Source organism: Pan troglodytes, chromosome Y, assembly GCF_028858775.2.
Source record: "Pan troglodytes isolate AG18354 chromosome Y, NHGRI_mPanTro3-v2.0_pri, whole genome shotgun sequence".
Taxonomy (NCBI): domain Eukaryota; kingdom Metazoa; phylum Chordata; class Mammalia; order Primates; family Hominidae; genus Pan; species Pan troglodytes.
Window position 1 is genome coordinate 36005575 of NC_072422.2, and position 14803 is coordinate 36020377.

Genomic DNA, 14803 nt, shown 5'->3' on the forward strand with positions numbered 1-14803 from the left:
AACATTTCAAATTTAATAAAAGCCACTGACTTTTACACTTTTTTGTTGTAGTTGTTGAAGCAGAGTTTCGCTCTTGTTGCCCAAGCTGGAGTGCAGTGGCACGATCTCAGTTCACTGCAACCCTGCCTCCCGGGTTCAATTGATTCTCCTGTCTCAGCCTCCTGAGTAGCTGGGACTACAGGCATGCAACACCACACCTGGCTAATTTTTGTATTTTTAGTAGAGACGGAGTTTCGCCATGTTGGCCAGGCTGATCTTGAACTCCTGACCTCAGGTGATCCATCTGCCTCAGCCTCCCAAAATGCTGGGATTACAGGCATGAGCCACTGTGCCCGGCCTTTTTTTTTTTTTTTTTTTGAGCTGGACTCTCACTCTGTTGCCCAGGCTAAAGTGCAGTGGTGCGATCTCGGCTCACTGCAACCTCCGCCTCCTGGGTTCAAGCAATTCTCCTGCCTCAGATTTCCTAGCTGGGATTACACGCGTGTGCCACCATGCCTTGCTAATTTTTGTATTTTTAGTAGAGATGGGGTTTCACCATGTTGGCCAGGCTGGTCTCGAACTCCTGAACTCAAGTGATCCACCTGCCTCGGCCTCCCAAGTGCTGGGATTACAGTTGTGAGCCACTGTGCCCAGCCTACTTGTACACTTTAAAATAGATAAAATGGAAATGGTTAATGATATGTTTTGTGAAGTTTATCTCAATTAAAAAGACTGTTATTGACATAGATTCAAGAGAGAATAGGAGGGGAAAGAACTGGTGTTTGAGTCAGTGTGAGAATAGGCAGAACTTTGAGAAGTTAGTTGGAGAAGGTTGTCGGATCAGGAGAATGTTTTTCTAAGATGGATGAAGTTTTGGCCATTTAGGTCCTGAAGGAAATGATCTTGTAGAGAAAGAGAACACATCGTTGTAAATGAGAGGAGAGGAAATTGGCAGCATGATTCCTTAAATAGCCGAGCAGAGATGAAATTTCTGTCTAAATGGAAGACGTCATTCAGAGAAGGGCATGGAGAGTTGACCCGTTCCTACAGGGGGCAAAGCGTGTGGACAGCTGGCCAGTGAGATTGATGATGCGACTAGTAAAGTTTTCTTCTGATTTCTCTCATTTTCCCAATGAAATGTGAAGCAAGGTGGTGAGCTGAGAATGACAATAGGGAAGGAAGAGCTGGAAGTTAAAAGAGGGAATAGAAAGCTTTGAATAGTTGTCTAGGAATGCGGAAAAGGAAAGAATGAGGGTCACCTTGATGCCAATGGAGTGAGTAGTCATGAATACGAAGTCATTTCAGTCTGCATGATTGTGGACAAAGTGAAATCTGCATGATTTCTTCACTCATTCAGCTGCACAGATACAGGCTAGAGTAAGTGAAGGGATTTATTTTCTAGAGTTTTTGCCATGAGAGTATGGAGAAGTATGAGCATGGCCAGGGAGTGATTGCTTGTCTGACATCTCTAATAAAGGAAATGAAGACAAGATAGGTGAGGGAAATAACTGAAAATAATTTAGGATCCTGGGCTTGTAGAAGCTGGCGCAGCTGAAATATTGTTAGAGTAGAGATATGAAAAGAAGTGAGCTGGACAGATAGGGATGATGGTTGGTGAGTGGACCACTTGAAATGAAGACAAGGAAACGTTATCATCATTAGTAATGGTAATACTTCTTTTGAAGAGTGGTGGCAAAGGTTGTTTTTCATCAAAGTTCTCCTTCAAAGTCATCAATAAGAAGAGATCAAGAAACTGAGAAGCAAATAAAAGTGAATATTTACATGACAGAGAATGACAGTGAGCTCAGAGCTAGAATCTTCAGGGGTTGAGGGGCAGGGCATCCTCAGGGCTCACCTACAGTGTCTGTAGGTGATTGTAACAAGCTGGAACAGTGAGGGGTGCCATTTGACATGAGAGTCAAAGCTTGGGTATTTAGGAAGGTCAGAGGGAGAATTGTCTGCAAGTGGTATGGGCAGAAAGGACTCCTAGTCTACCTTCAAGTCTTATATTGGGGGGCTTGGGGAAAAGAAAACAAAAACACAGGCACAATTTTTTTTTTGAGATGGAGTCTCGCTCTGTCACCCAGGGTGGAGTGAAGTGGCGTGACCTTTGCTCACTGCAACCTCCACCTCCTGGGTTCAAGCAATTCTCCTACCTCAGCCTCCCTAGTAGCTGGGATTATGGATGCATGCCACCACGCCCAGATAATTTTTGTATTTTTAATAGAGACGGGGTTTCACCACGTTGGCCAGGCTCATCTTGAACTCCTGACCTCAGGTGATCCACCCTCCTTGGCCTCCCAAAGGCCAGCCCATGCCTGGGATTACAGGTGTGAGCCACCATGGCCGGCCAACAGGCACAATTTGGGAAGGCTCCAGAGAAAGCAGTTCCAGGGAAGATCCACCTTCCACGTTTAAGGGGCACCATATCTTGTATTGGACACATGTACAACTGTCCTTCAAATAGTAGACTCTGAGTTCCAACATTAGGGCAATTTTTTTACTCCTATGAAGGATTGGCTTTGGGGCTTGCCTGTCATTATGGAGATATGATTAAAATTCTGAAACATTGGCATAGTTGTTTTGTTCTGTTTTTCTCTGTCTCTATTTGAGTGGTGTGTGTGTGTGTGTGTGTGTGTGTGTGTGAGAGAGAGAGAGAGAGAGAGAGAGAGAGATAGGGTTACCTTAGGGTTGATGATACCATAAAGAGAAATTGGTTACAGAGTGCTTTGTAGAATGAATATTAACATTAAAGCAAAATACTTGAGTCTTTCCAGTTGCACCTGCATTTCACTTCTTGCCAATCTTTAAATTTAACAGATGGAATTTTACTGTGTCAAGAAGCATTGAATGCTGAGCGGGAGCTATGTCATCCAGATACAGATCTCTGCAGATTTGATGCTACAGATGAAGAGTTGAGATGTAAGTGTTAAATTGAGATATTCACTTTTCTGGTATATATGCAATATGTGAGACTCAGAGACCACTCACAGGAAAGTGCACACGCCAACTTTTGTTGACATTAATGTCCTAGTTTTAGCTGGAGTGTTATTGGGAGGCTGTGGTGGTTTATACTAAATACATCAATTTAAGGCGATGTCATTTTGTGAAACAAACTAAAGCCATTGTGGAATGATATGCAATGTTTCTTCTATAAAATTTCAGTGTGATTATGAATAGTAAATAATTTAAACTAACTAATCTAATCCCATAAAGTAGGTAAGGTAAAATATAAAGCCATTTTAAAAATTGTTGACTGGGCATGGTGGCTCATGCCTGTAATCCCAGCACTTTGGGAGGCCGGGATGAGAGGATTGCTTGAGGCCAAGAGCTCAAAATTAGCCTGGGCAATATAGCAAGATGTCATCTCTACCAAAAAAAAAAAAAAAAAAAAAAAGAATTACCTGAGCATGGTGGCATGCACCTGTGGTCCTAGCTACTTGGGAGGCTGAGGCTGGAAGATTGCTTGAGCCCAGGAGTTTGAGGCTACAGTGGGCTATGATTGCAACACTGCATTTGGCCTGGGTGGCAGAACAAGACCCTGTCTCTTAAAAAAATTAAAACATATTGTGACTGAAGTGGTGACACATACAACAAAAACTAGGAATCTCCTTTTTTTATGGCAATGGGTCACATTTGAGAGGATATTGTACATGTGGATCAACTGAGAAATTTTTGCAAAATGGAGTTGCTGGTACACTCTAAGGCTTATTGAATCCCAACTTCCAGATATAAATGAGTGTGTGCTGATGTGTATGTGTGTATATAAGCCTTTTGGTTGATTACAACACATAACTTGGTTAAGCAGCCACTCTAGCAGACTAATAGTCCACCAAGATCTTGTTCTCCCGTTTAGTGTGTCAGGCCTGTGGGTATGAATTTGACATGTGTGAGTGGACGTCAGAAGCATCTGCTGGCCAAATTTCCTGGATGCGCACAAAAGCGAGAGAGATCCCTGCATTCGAATCCACACCACAGCAGGATCAAGGAGGTGATGATGAAGGTAGAAAAAAAAATAATATCTTTTATGTATTACTTTCAGAATTCTGCTTTATGGTGACTAGTTATAAGACATTACATAGGAGGCCTTGGTGAATATACTGAGTATATTTTATTGAAAATACATTCTGCCATAGGAGCTGAAGGTGAAAATAACAATTATGTTTCCAACAGTGTAAAACAAGAATTATACTAGGTTAACAATATTTTTTAAGTTTTATTATTTCCTTCAGGATTTATTATCGTGTGAACAAAAAGTATTAAAAGGCTTTTTTTTTTTTTTTTTGAGACAGAGTCTCACTCTGTCACCCAGGCTGGAATGCAGTGGTGAGATCTCGGCTCACTGCAACCCCCGCCTCCTGGGTTCAAGTGATTCTCCTGTCTCAGCCTCCCAAGTAGCTGGGACTACAGGCACGTGCTACCATGCCTGGCTAATTTTTGAATTTTTAGTAGAGACAGGAATTCACCATGTTGGCCAGGCTGGTATCAAACTCCTGACCTCAAGTGATCCACCCACCTTAGCCTCCTGAAGTGCTGAGATTACAGGTGTGAGCCATCATGCCCAGCCAAGTCAGCCAGCTCTTTCTTTCTCTCTTTCCTTTCTTTCTTTCTTTCTTTCTTTCTTTCTTTCTTTCTTTCTTTCTTTCTTTCTTTCTTTCTTTCTTTTTTCTCTTTCTTTCTTTCTGTTTCTTTCTTTCTTTCCTTCTTTCTTTCCTACCTTCCTTCCATCCATGCTTCCTTCCTTCTTTCTTTCTTTCTCTCTTTCTTTCAACACTGCTCTGTTGTCAATGAGTTTCTTCCTCTTGCTAACATATTAATTTGTATTTTCTGTTTACTTTTATTCTTTTTGCTTTTTTTTCTTTCTTCCTTTTCTTGGAGGGGTGAGTATTGTTACATTTTTATTTTTATTTTTTTCACTGATCTGGAAGCTTTAATTTGTATATCTTATTGTTATGACTATTCTTAATTTTTAGGGTATATTCTTTATATGAAATTTCTTTAACAAAACCTAAAGTGCTCTAGTATTTCTGCCTTCTTGAACATGAGAAAGACCAAACTATCATTTAATTATTTTTTGGTCCTGAGTTACAGTTGAACATTTTAAAGAGTTTTAAAGTCAATATCTTGTTATGATACTTGTAATTAGTAAGTTTATATATTTCATTATTTTTCTTACTCACCATTGTTTTTTAGATTTTATGCTTTCCTTCTTGGTTCCCTTATCCCCTTGCAAAGGTTGACTCTTTAATCAATTTTTCTTTTATTTAGAAAAGATCTGTGGTGATGAGCTCCCATAGTACCTGTAAACTTAAAATGTTTTAAAATTGTTCTCACTTCGAAATAATAATTTATCTGGTCATACAATTTTAGAATTTTTTTTTTTAATTTCTAAGTACAGGGTGATTTTCCCTCTTTAGCTCCTGATATGTGCTGTAGTGACGGAGAAGTCTGAGTGCATGTAATGGTTTCTAGTTTAATGCAGATTTTAAAAATGTTTCTTTATCTTTGTTATTTGAAAATTTCAGTATGATGAGTGCAGGAATGAGTATATGTTTAATTTTTAATGCTCAGAATGCACATATATCATCACTTGCAGAAATTATGTTATTCTATTCAAGTAATTCTCTCTTACTCCCTCTAATCTTTTCACCTTGAGTTTCTATTAAACCCAACTAATGTTCACACTCCATAACCTGACTCCTCCTTTTTATTTTCTATATAATTTACTCTATTTTGAGTTACATTTCAGGGCTTCTGGTACATGAATTTTCTCTTTGACACTATGGCCAGTCTAGGTTATATTCTGCCTATTGGGCATTTAATTTAACGTCTTAATTTATTTTTGTTTTAAGTGTATACTTGCTAATATTTTCTTATTTATTTCCTAGTGTATCTTAATATGTTTTTAATAGAATGTATTAGAATTGCATGAAATTTAATTTCTTTTTTGTACAATTTATAAATGTAATTCATTTTTGCTGTCTTTAGCATTATATTTATATATTTTACTGTGCAGATTATTATTTTTTATTTTTTTATTTTTTGGGGGTAGCAGTAATATTATTATTATGGTTATTTATTTTATTTAAGTTCCAGGCTACGTGTGCAGGATGTGCAGGTTTGTTACATAAGTAAACATGTGCTGTGGTGGTTGGCTGCACCTGTCAACCCATTACCTAGGTATTAAGACCAGCGTGCATTAGCTATTTATCCCAATGATCTCCCTCCCCTCACCCCTCAACAGGCCCCAGTGTGTGTTGTTCCCCTTCCCTGTGTCTGTGTTCAAGTTGTTCAGCTCCCACATATAAGTGAGAACATGTGGTGCTTGGCTTTCTGTTCCAGCATTAGTTTGCTCAGGATAATGGCTTCCAGCCCCATCCATGCTCCTGCAAAGGACATGATCTCATTCCTTTTTATGGATGCATAGTGTTCCATGGTGTATATGTACCACATTTCCTTTATCCAGTCTATCATTGATGGGCATTTGGGTTGATTCCATGTCTTTGCTATTGTGAATAGTGTACAGACTATTTTTAAAAAGATTAATAGACTTTACTTTTTAGAATTACTCTTTTCAAACTGCTTTTTGCCTTGCAGGTGCCTTGTAATTTTTTGTTGAAAGTCAGACATGATTTACTGTGCAAAAGACATTAATGTAAATAGTGTAAGCTTTTACATTACGTTTATCCAGTTAAGGATCATATTATGCTTAGTATTTGCTGTAGCTATAAATATGTGAGCTAAAATTTGGTCTCATGTTCTTGTTTTTGTCTTTCTTGTTGTATTTGGGTTTCCTTAGAGACTTCTTTTTAAATAAATGTCAGAGACGTGCAGCAGTTTCAGTAGCATGAAGAAGCATTTCAGACTTTATTTTTGAAAATGAAATTGTAAAATTGTAGAAATCTCCTTATAAATCTGTGTTGTCATTGTTATTAAGTTCAAGAACAGCTCCAACTGGTTTTAAATATCAGATGGGGAAAAATTTATATACAATATCTTTATGTAAAACAAAATCCATAGGTGACGTTTAAAAGGACTGTAGATATCTCATACCTCTATGTGGCTTGGTAAGAAAGAAGACATTTTAAGTTGTATTTCCTAAAACTATAAAGGATTTTCTACAGAAAGTAAATCAAAAAATCATCCAGAGGGGCAAGAATTCTGGGAAGGATGAAGAGAAATTCTTGATTAAAAAAGGATTGAATTGTGATATTTAAAAGAAAATGACAATAATTTGGTGGTATAGCAATTTGTATATGTAGGTTTCTTTTACAGGAATCTTGAATTTTTACAAAAGGGTGTTATCAAATTTTGATTATAGAAATTAGGAGATTTCTCTACATATTGGAAATGATATATAAAAATGAAAACCTGTTATTTGTAGTTGATGTAATCATTTGAAAACACTCTATCCTTTTAAGTAAAATATTTGTGTTTTAAGTCTGGTTTTGAAAACTTCAGAAATGAGATAGTTTTAGTCAGACAGAAAGAAGCTAATGTTTTCCTAAATTGCTTCTTTTTTTCTTTTATCTTTCAGGTTATTATGTATGGGTAGGCGCTAAGCATGCTTTCACTCTTAACCATTTAGACAGCAGGGCTTATCTAAATAGCTCTGTGTGTCATTGCCTGGGCAAGAGCTGTCATCTTCAATTCTATTATGCAATGGAAAGCAGTGTCCTGAGAGTAAGACTGTATAATAATAAGGTAAGAAGAAAGTTGCATTTATTTCAAATTCATTGAATCAATGAAGTTTCTAACTCTTGGCAACTTGTGTTTCGATTTCTCAGTTGCGCATAGGCTTTTATTCTTTAACTTGACTTTATTTGGTATACTTTTAAAAAGAATGATTAAGAAAGTAGGATAGGGGACACTCTCATGTACAAAAGTTAATGTGATAACTTGCCCAATATTATTTCATAAAGTTTTCAAAATTCATGGAAGTTTATTAAAGAAACTATAGATCTAATAAAAATGGGATAGCTGAGATTCTGTATTGTGAGCTCTGTATTGAAGCTCTGATGTGATCTGTTTTGGACATTACATCTATATATCATTAGAACTATAAATATAATGGTTAAAACTTACTTGTTTGGGTAGCAGTAGACATAATTTTTAAGACTGGTAATTATTGATTAAATATTGCACAATGGCACACTGGGTAGAGTGAGTCCATTCTTCTTCTCTCTCCTTGTCCAATATGCTCAATGAGTTCTAAAGTGTAAAGCTGGGTGAGTACTCCAATTAGTATAACAGATAAAAACAAACTGACAGCTGATTCCATAGTATAGGAAAACACCCTGCTTTTTCTCCTCTTACGCACTCAGCACTCCCAATATGTCACTTCTGACACCAGATGCATGTTTTTTTTCCAACACAGCAATTCAGTTCTCTAGTGGACACCAACTGAGTGTCCTTTGATTTGCCTCAATTCTGACACTGCTACGTGAAGATAGTACAGATTCCACAGGTTGAGGTCTCAGGCCCACAAGACTACCCCTACTTCAGATGTCAATCACAAGCTTCCTATTGTGCCTCTTACCTACCAGCTATAAATTGGAGTTCCCATGACCCCCTTCTTAGGTTTGATAATTTGCTAGGATGGCTCACAGAATTCAGGAAAACACTTTACTCATGTTACCCATTTATTATTAAAAATGTAGGTGAACAACCATATGGAAGAGATGAATAGGGCAAAGTATGTGGGAAGAGGGGTGGTGCTTCTCTTCCATGCATTCCCGGGTGTGCACCCTCTAGGAACCAAAATGCGTTCAGCAATCTAGAAGCTCTCTGAAACCTGTACTTCAGGAATTTGTATAGAGGATTTGTCACATAGGTATGATCATTTATTAGCTCAATCTCCAGCCCCTCTCTTCTTCCCCAAAGAGGTGGGGCTGAAAGTTCAAAGCTTCTAATCATAGCTTGATCTTTCTGGTGATGAGTCCCATAAGATTCTATTAACATCCCTACTGATTAGGAAATTAACAGGTTTTTGGGAACTATCTGCCAGAAACTGGAGATGAATAAATATATTCATAATAAATAATATATAATGTATAATTATATGTAATATAATATATAACAAATAACATATTTATTATTTTATGTATCCAGATTTATATGATTCACATAATTACATCTATATGTATGTGAGATATCTATAGATATATATCTCTACACATCAATATAGATATAAATATATAGATAGATAAATATGGATGTCATATATATATCACATATCTGTAGATATGTGGATGTGATTATATATATATATATATCTCCCCACACATCCATATACACACATATAGATATATAAAGTAATATACATATGTATATAAATTCTTTTTTAATTGAATGAGATATAATTTTCCTGGCATTCTGGAACTTGTTATGTTTTTGTGTTTTTTGCAATAGTACTTTGTAGTCACTGCCCTGCAATCTATTTAATATATTTCACTCCATTTGGTAAGGTGTGGGGGGAGGAAGAAAAGGGGACAACATCTCCCTATCCTTCCTGCAGCATTACAAACTGTCCAGAGACGTGGGATCAATTTTACCAAAAAGGAAGAGAGAAAAAATTTAACTGTATCCATGTATGTTCCACCATTCATGCCTCAATATTTCAGTTGCTGTCACCTGTGCTGTTTGAACCAATCCCAGCAAGCCTCCATGCAATCTACAGCATTCTATAATTTCCAACTCCTTCTTCAATAAAGGCATAGTAGAGAAATTCTTGAATAATTTCGATGAGTTTAAATTATAGTTAAAATGGTTAAATTATATATGTGGGCCTATGGTAATGCTTTTCAGATGACAGATAATTAATTATTTCATGAAAATTGAATGAATTTTTAGCCTAAATTTAAGTGGAAATTTGTAGTATAATATGGTCTAATCCTGAGGATTATTTTAATCTGCTCTGAAAATGAGTGATGTATTTTAAAAGTTTCAATGCATGTAGAATGGAATTGTGTATTTAATTATGAATGTGAGTATGTACTGTGTATGTAATTATGAATGTGTATATGTATTATGTAATTATGAATGTGTGTATTTAGTATGTATGTAATTATGAATGTATATAGATTGGAATTACTGAAAATGAGCCATGCCATTCTTCTGGTGGCTTTAGAACCATACAAGAAAAGAGTGAAAACAAATTGGCTTCAAGTGTTACATCATATAAAAATGACGTTAGATACCACACATCATTAACTCTATTAATCAGTAATACAGTTATCAAGATTCTGTCTCTCATATTATAAGAAAAGAAGTTAATCATAGGGAAATGATCTAGTGTATTAACCAGAACCAAATGAATGTACATCTTAGAGATTGTTGACTGATGTTTGATTTGTTAGTATCCTGTGAGGTGTCCTGTCTTTTCTGACACTATTTGCTACCCTGTATACATATGTTACTCACTGATGCAAAATCTGCATCAAAGTACATTTAAGTCCCAAGACAATGTTTTATCACACGCTTAAAATGACTCCAAACAAACCTATCATTTAAAAAAGTAGCTCTTGATGAAAATGATGATTTACATCTTTCCATGAACAGAATGCTGTTGTATGTTGCGAACATCTATTACTCTATAAATGTGAGGAGGTAAGCCAAGAAATATCTAGCAAGAAATCTGAAGGTTGTTTTCTTTATTTCCAGAGGACATTAGAACTTGAGAAGTGAAAAACTCAGGTGAAGGCAAGTTGTTAAATAAAGAGTTCACTCTTTAGAATCAGCTCAAGTGTGTAGCATTTCTAGTTTGTACCATCTAACCATTCTTGGGTTAGATCTGCGTCCATGATCTATAAAATAATACTCATAGCAACAGACTACTTTTGTTCTGTGTAGGGTTTCCATGTAATTATTTACCAAGAAATTTACATGTAATTTTTCTTTACAACCAAATTTACTTGTAATTCTTTACCAAATTACATGGTCTTATTCCTAGATGCGATCAAAAGCAGTGAAACTCAACAACATTGACTTTGGTACCCTTGATTTCTTCACTGGAAGAGAAAAGCATAGACTGGCATCTCTAAGAGATAGAGTGTTAATAAATATGTTAAATATTTTTTCTTGAAAGGTAAATCGGCATTATTGATCCTGGACCGGCGGAGCAAAGGTATATTTTAAAAAAAAATTATTTACTGATTTTAAGATAAAAGTAGAACATCACTTGAAAAGCTTTGCTGAGTTGGAGATTTCTTTTTTACATTAACACCTGTGAAAAGTAGCTAGAAAGTGGAAGAGTAAGAACAGAAATAAAATGAAACCTGATTTCACTAAGAATAAATTCTTTTTACAAAACATTGCTAGTGCCATCAGACTGGAAAATGTATAGAAAAATATAGATCTCATTCACTGTGTACTATGAACTTGGCTTATGAAAAACTATTTAAGTTTGGAAAGAACACTGCTCACTTTTCAAAAATGTAAGTGCACCCATCTTCAGGGGGAGCAGAGGGGAATCAATTAGTCACTGTGAAAAAAGAGCACAATAGCTCTAAATTATTTTCATAAAATGAAAACGGGGGAAAGTGGTGAATGCAATTTGCCAAGAGGTGTCACTAAAAGCATCTGTGTAGGGTGTAAGTGTTTTGATGCTAAATAACTGAAGTTGTGTAAGAAATAAGCAGGAGAAAAATTAGTTGCTTGTCTCAACTTTTTATAACTCCAGTTCATCCTGATCCGCCATGAAAGCTATCAGCCGAAAATGTGTCCACCCCATGTGCTTCATTGTCTTGTGGAAATCTTCACAGTTGATATGAATAAGTAATGAAGCAAATTGTAATGGATTTAGACTATCTTCTGAAATATTTAGGTCTTGGAAATTTGGAGTAGGCATCTGAGGGTGCAGGACTAAGTTGAAAGTAGATTCATTTTTAGAAAATCTTGGGCATGCATAAAATATGTGAGGCTGAGTGAGGACACAAATATTGATATCACTTATCATTTGGATTAAAACAAGATGTTGCCTTTCAGGGCCGTTTTCTATCTCATGCTAGAAAGTGGGACAGAGCCAGGCTCAGAGCTCAACCTGAGACATAATTATGTCAATCTTCACATTTTTACCATATTGTTACCTAAAAATTCATGCATTCTATATGTAAACATTATGAACAATTTGGTCTATTTTTGGGAAGAAATGTGAATTTGAATGTCTAATAAAATGTAAATAAAAATAAGATTTCAGAGCATAAAAGCATCAACATACATCATAAAGACCAATGCCATACATGCCGTAGACAAAATTTTGAGTACCTTATAGACTTTTTTATTTTATTTAGTTTTTTTGGGACGGATTCATGCTCTGTCGCCCAGGCTGGAATGTAGTGGTGGCATCTTGGCTCACTGCAACCTGCGCCTCCCAGGTTCAAGTTATTCTCCTGCCTCAGCCTCCTGAGTAGCTGGGATTACAGGCACCCACCACCACGCCTGGCTAATTTTTGTATTTTTAGTAGAGATGGAGTTTCACCATAGACTTTTATTGAGCTTCTTACATTCAATACATGTTTTGAATGCAGTAAAGGCTTGTTACTACACTCATAGCATGTAGTAACAATTTTACATAGATTTTGCAATCTGAAAAATGATCATTGTACAGGTACATAACACAGATTTCTCTAAAAGATGTAAATAGGCCTTTGATAGAATGACCAAATTAAGAATATAATTTTCAGAATGTAACTGTATTGTTTGGAACTTGGACCAAATGTTTCCACAGGAAAAAATATTTAGTATAAATTGAAATTGTGCAGAAAATGCATCTGACAACATTTGTAACCTTTATATTGTTTGCCTGTAATCTTTTTCTTTTCTAGTATCATGGCAATATTACAAAATGTAATGATGTTATTGAGATCAACATTTAAATTGCTGATCTTATTAACTGTTATTTAGAATTTTATTTTTGAAACGCAGTACTGTTTTTTTAAAAGATTTCATCCAAATTTTTGTTCCATCCTAATACTGTTTATCTACAAAAAGCAGCTTTACTACATAAACATGCTTCATTTTCTTATTTTTTAATGATATTCAGCTTTTTCAATTTGACTACCAAGACTTTAGATTTCCTAGTACTTTATATCATACAGGTAAGGTAATACGTACTACAATGTAATTAAAAGAGCATGTATGTAAATGTGAAGATTAGAATATGGGTAATGAGTGATGTTTTTCTCTTCAAATCAAAGGAAGAAGAAATATTTTGGACATACAACATATCAACTCACAGCCAATGGGTGAAAGCAGATGTGTTAATACCAGAAGATCTGAAGACATTTAAGGTATGAAAGAAAAAAAAAGTATTTTTTTATCATGGTTTAAGTTTTAGCTTTGCAGCAATAAATTGATCATGCACTGCTAAAGTTAAATTAGCATTTAAGTTAGGGATGCGTGCTTGTATATTTGGGGAGAGTGATTGCTTACTTTTTAAATTGTACCTTTTCCTTCTGAGACCAAATTTCCCATGGCGGGGGAAATAGAGTGTATCCACTGTTGTTCACAGCTTCCTCATTCTCCACAGCCTTCCTTTCTTGCTCCCCAGCACCATGCTTTGCCCCAGGGAAACAAATTGCATTATGAAGTAGGTAAATAGTAAACTGGCATTGAAACTTAGTAGAGTATAGGCAAATGTTTTGAATGCAATAATTCATATCTTTATAACACATGGAAAGCTCTATGTACACCAAGAAACATAAGAAACATACATAGGCTCAATAGGAATGCTGTCTCTTAAAAAATTAAATTGATATTTTGTGTTGTATTAGGTTGGTGCAAATGTAATTGCAGCTTTTGCCATTGTGGCTTTTGCCATTGCTTTTAATGGCCAAAACCTCAATTATTTTTGCACCAACATGATATACGGAATGCGTAAGTTTATTTATGCTGGAGTGTGAGTATAAAATGATGATACTGATTATATGTGTGGGTTATGAAGCCAATTTCATTTCTTTATAGTGATATTCCATTTATACATCCTATCACAGCCTATTGAGTTAACATTTTGACACTATTTAATTTTCATAGGCTGATATCTGTTTTTATAACTTCTCAGGTACTAAACAAGTTTCTTTTTTTATAAACTGAAGATTAAATTTTGTTTTAACTCAAAGATAAAACGAAGTAAAATGTAAAGAAAATGAATTTGAGAGTTATTCCAGGTTCTCAAGTGGATATGTAATGTAATTAGCTGTTCAATAATTATAGGCCTTTGAGATCTAAGTTTAAAACCATCAATTTTTGAACCTCAAATTGATATCATTTCTGCATTTCTGATCTCTTGCTGCTGTGAAAATATACAGCTATACATTAATAATTTTTACATGTATGATATTCATTATGGGAAAAGTATGTAGCAGCATACAAAGTTTTCTTATTGTTGGATATGATTTAAATTTAATATTATTTTCTAAACCAAATTATTAGACATATTTGCAAACTGAAAATCTGACCTTAAGTAATTATTAATGAACAAAGAAATATATATCCCTCGTATTTTGTTTGTTTGAAATGGAGTCTTGCTCTGTCACCCAGGCTGGAGTGCAGTGCTGGGATTTTGTCTCACTGCAGCTTCCACCTCCTGGGCTCAAGCAATTCTCTCGCGTTAGCCTCCCAAGCAGCTGGGACTACAGGCATGTGCCACCATGCCCAGCTAATTTTTTGTATTTTTAGTAGAGATGGGTTTTATCATATTGGCCAGGCTGGTCTCGAATTCCTGACCTCAAGTGATCCACCTCCTTGGCCTCACAAAGTGCTGGGATTACAGGTGTGAGTCACTGCACCTGACCTATCCCTCGTGTTTTGAAAAGAAAATCTATTC

At 35.8% G+C, this 14803-nt stretch overlaps 1 protein-coding gene across 1 annotated transcript in view; it reads left to right on the forward strand.

The window, feature by feature from the left end:
• LOC129138938 (MAM and LDL-receptor class A domain-containing protein 1-like) overlaps positions 1–14803 on the forward strand; it is a 464758-nt gene that overhangs the window by 34382 nt on the left and 415573 nt on the right. Inside the window, exons 3-6 of the mRNA XM_063805034.1 lie at positions 2800–2901; positions 3836–3982; positions 7517–7683; positions 13176–13268. Coding sequence (XP_063661104.1) covers positions 3865–3982; positions 7517–7683; positions 13176–13268 — 378 coding nt within the window. The 5' untranslated portion in view covers positions 2800–2901; positions 3836–3864. The remainder of the gene's footprint in view (positions 1–2799; positions 2902–3835; positions 3983–7516; positions 7684–13175; positions 13269–14803) is intronic.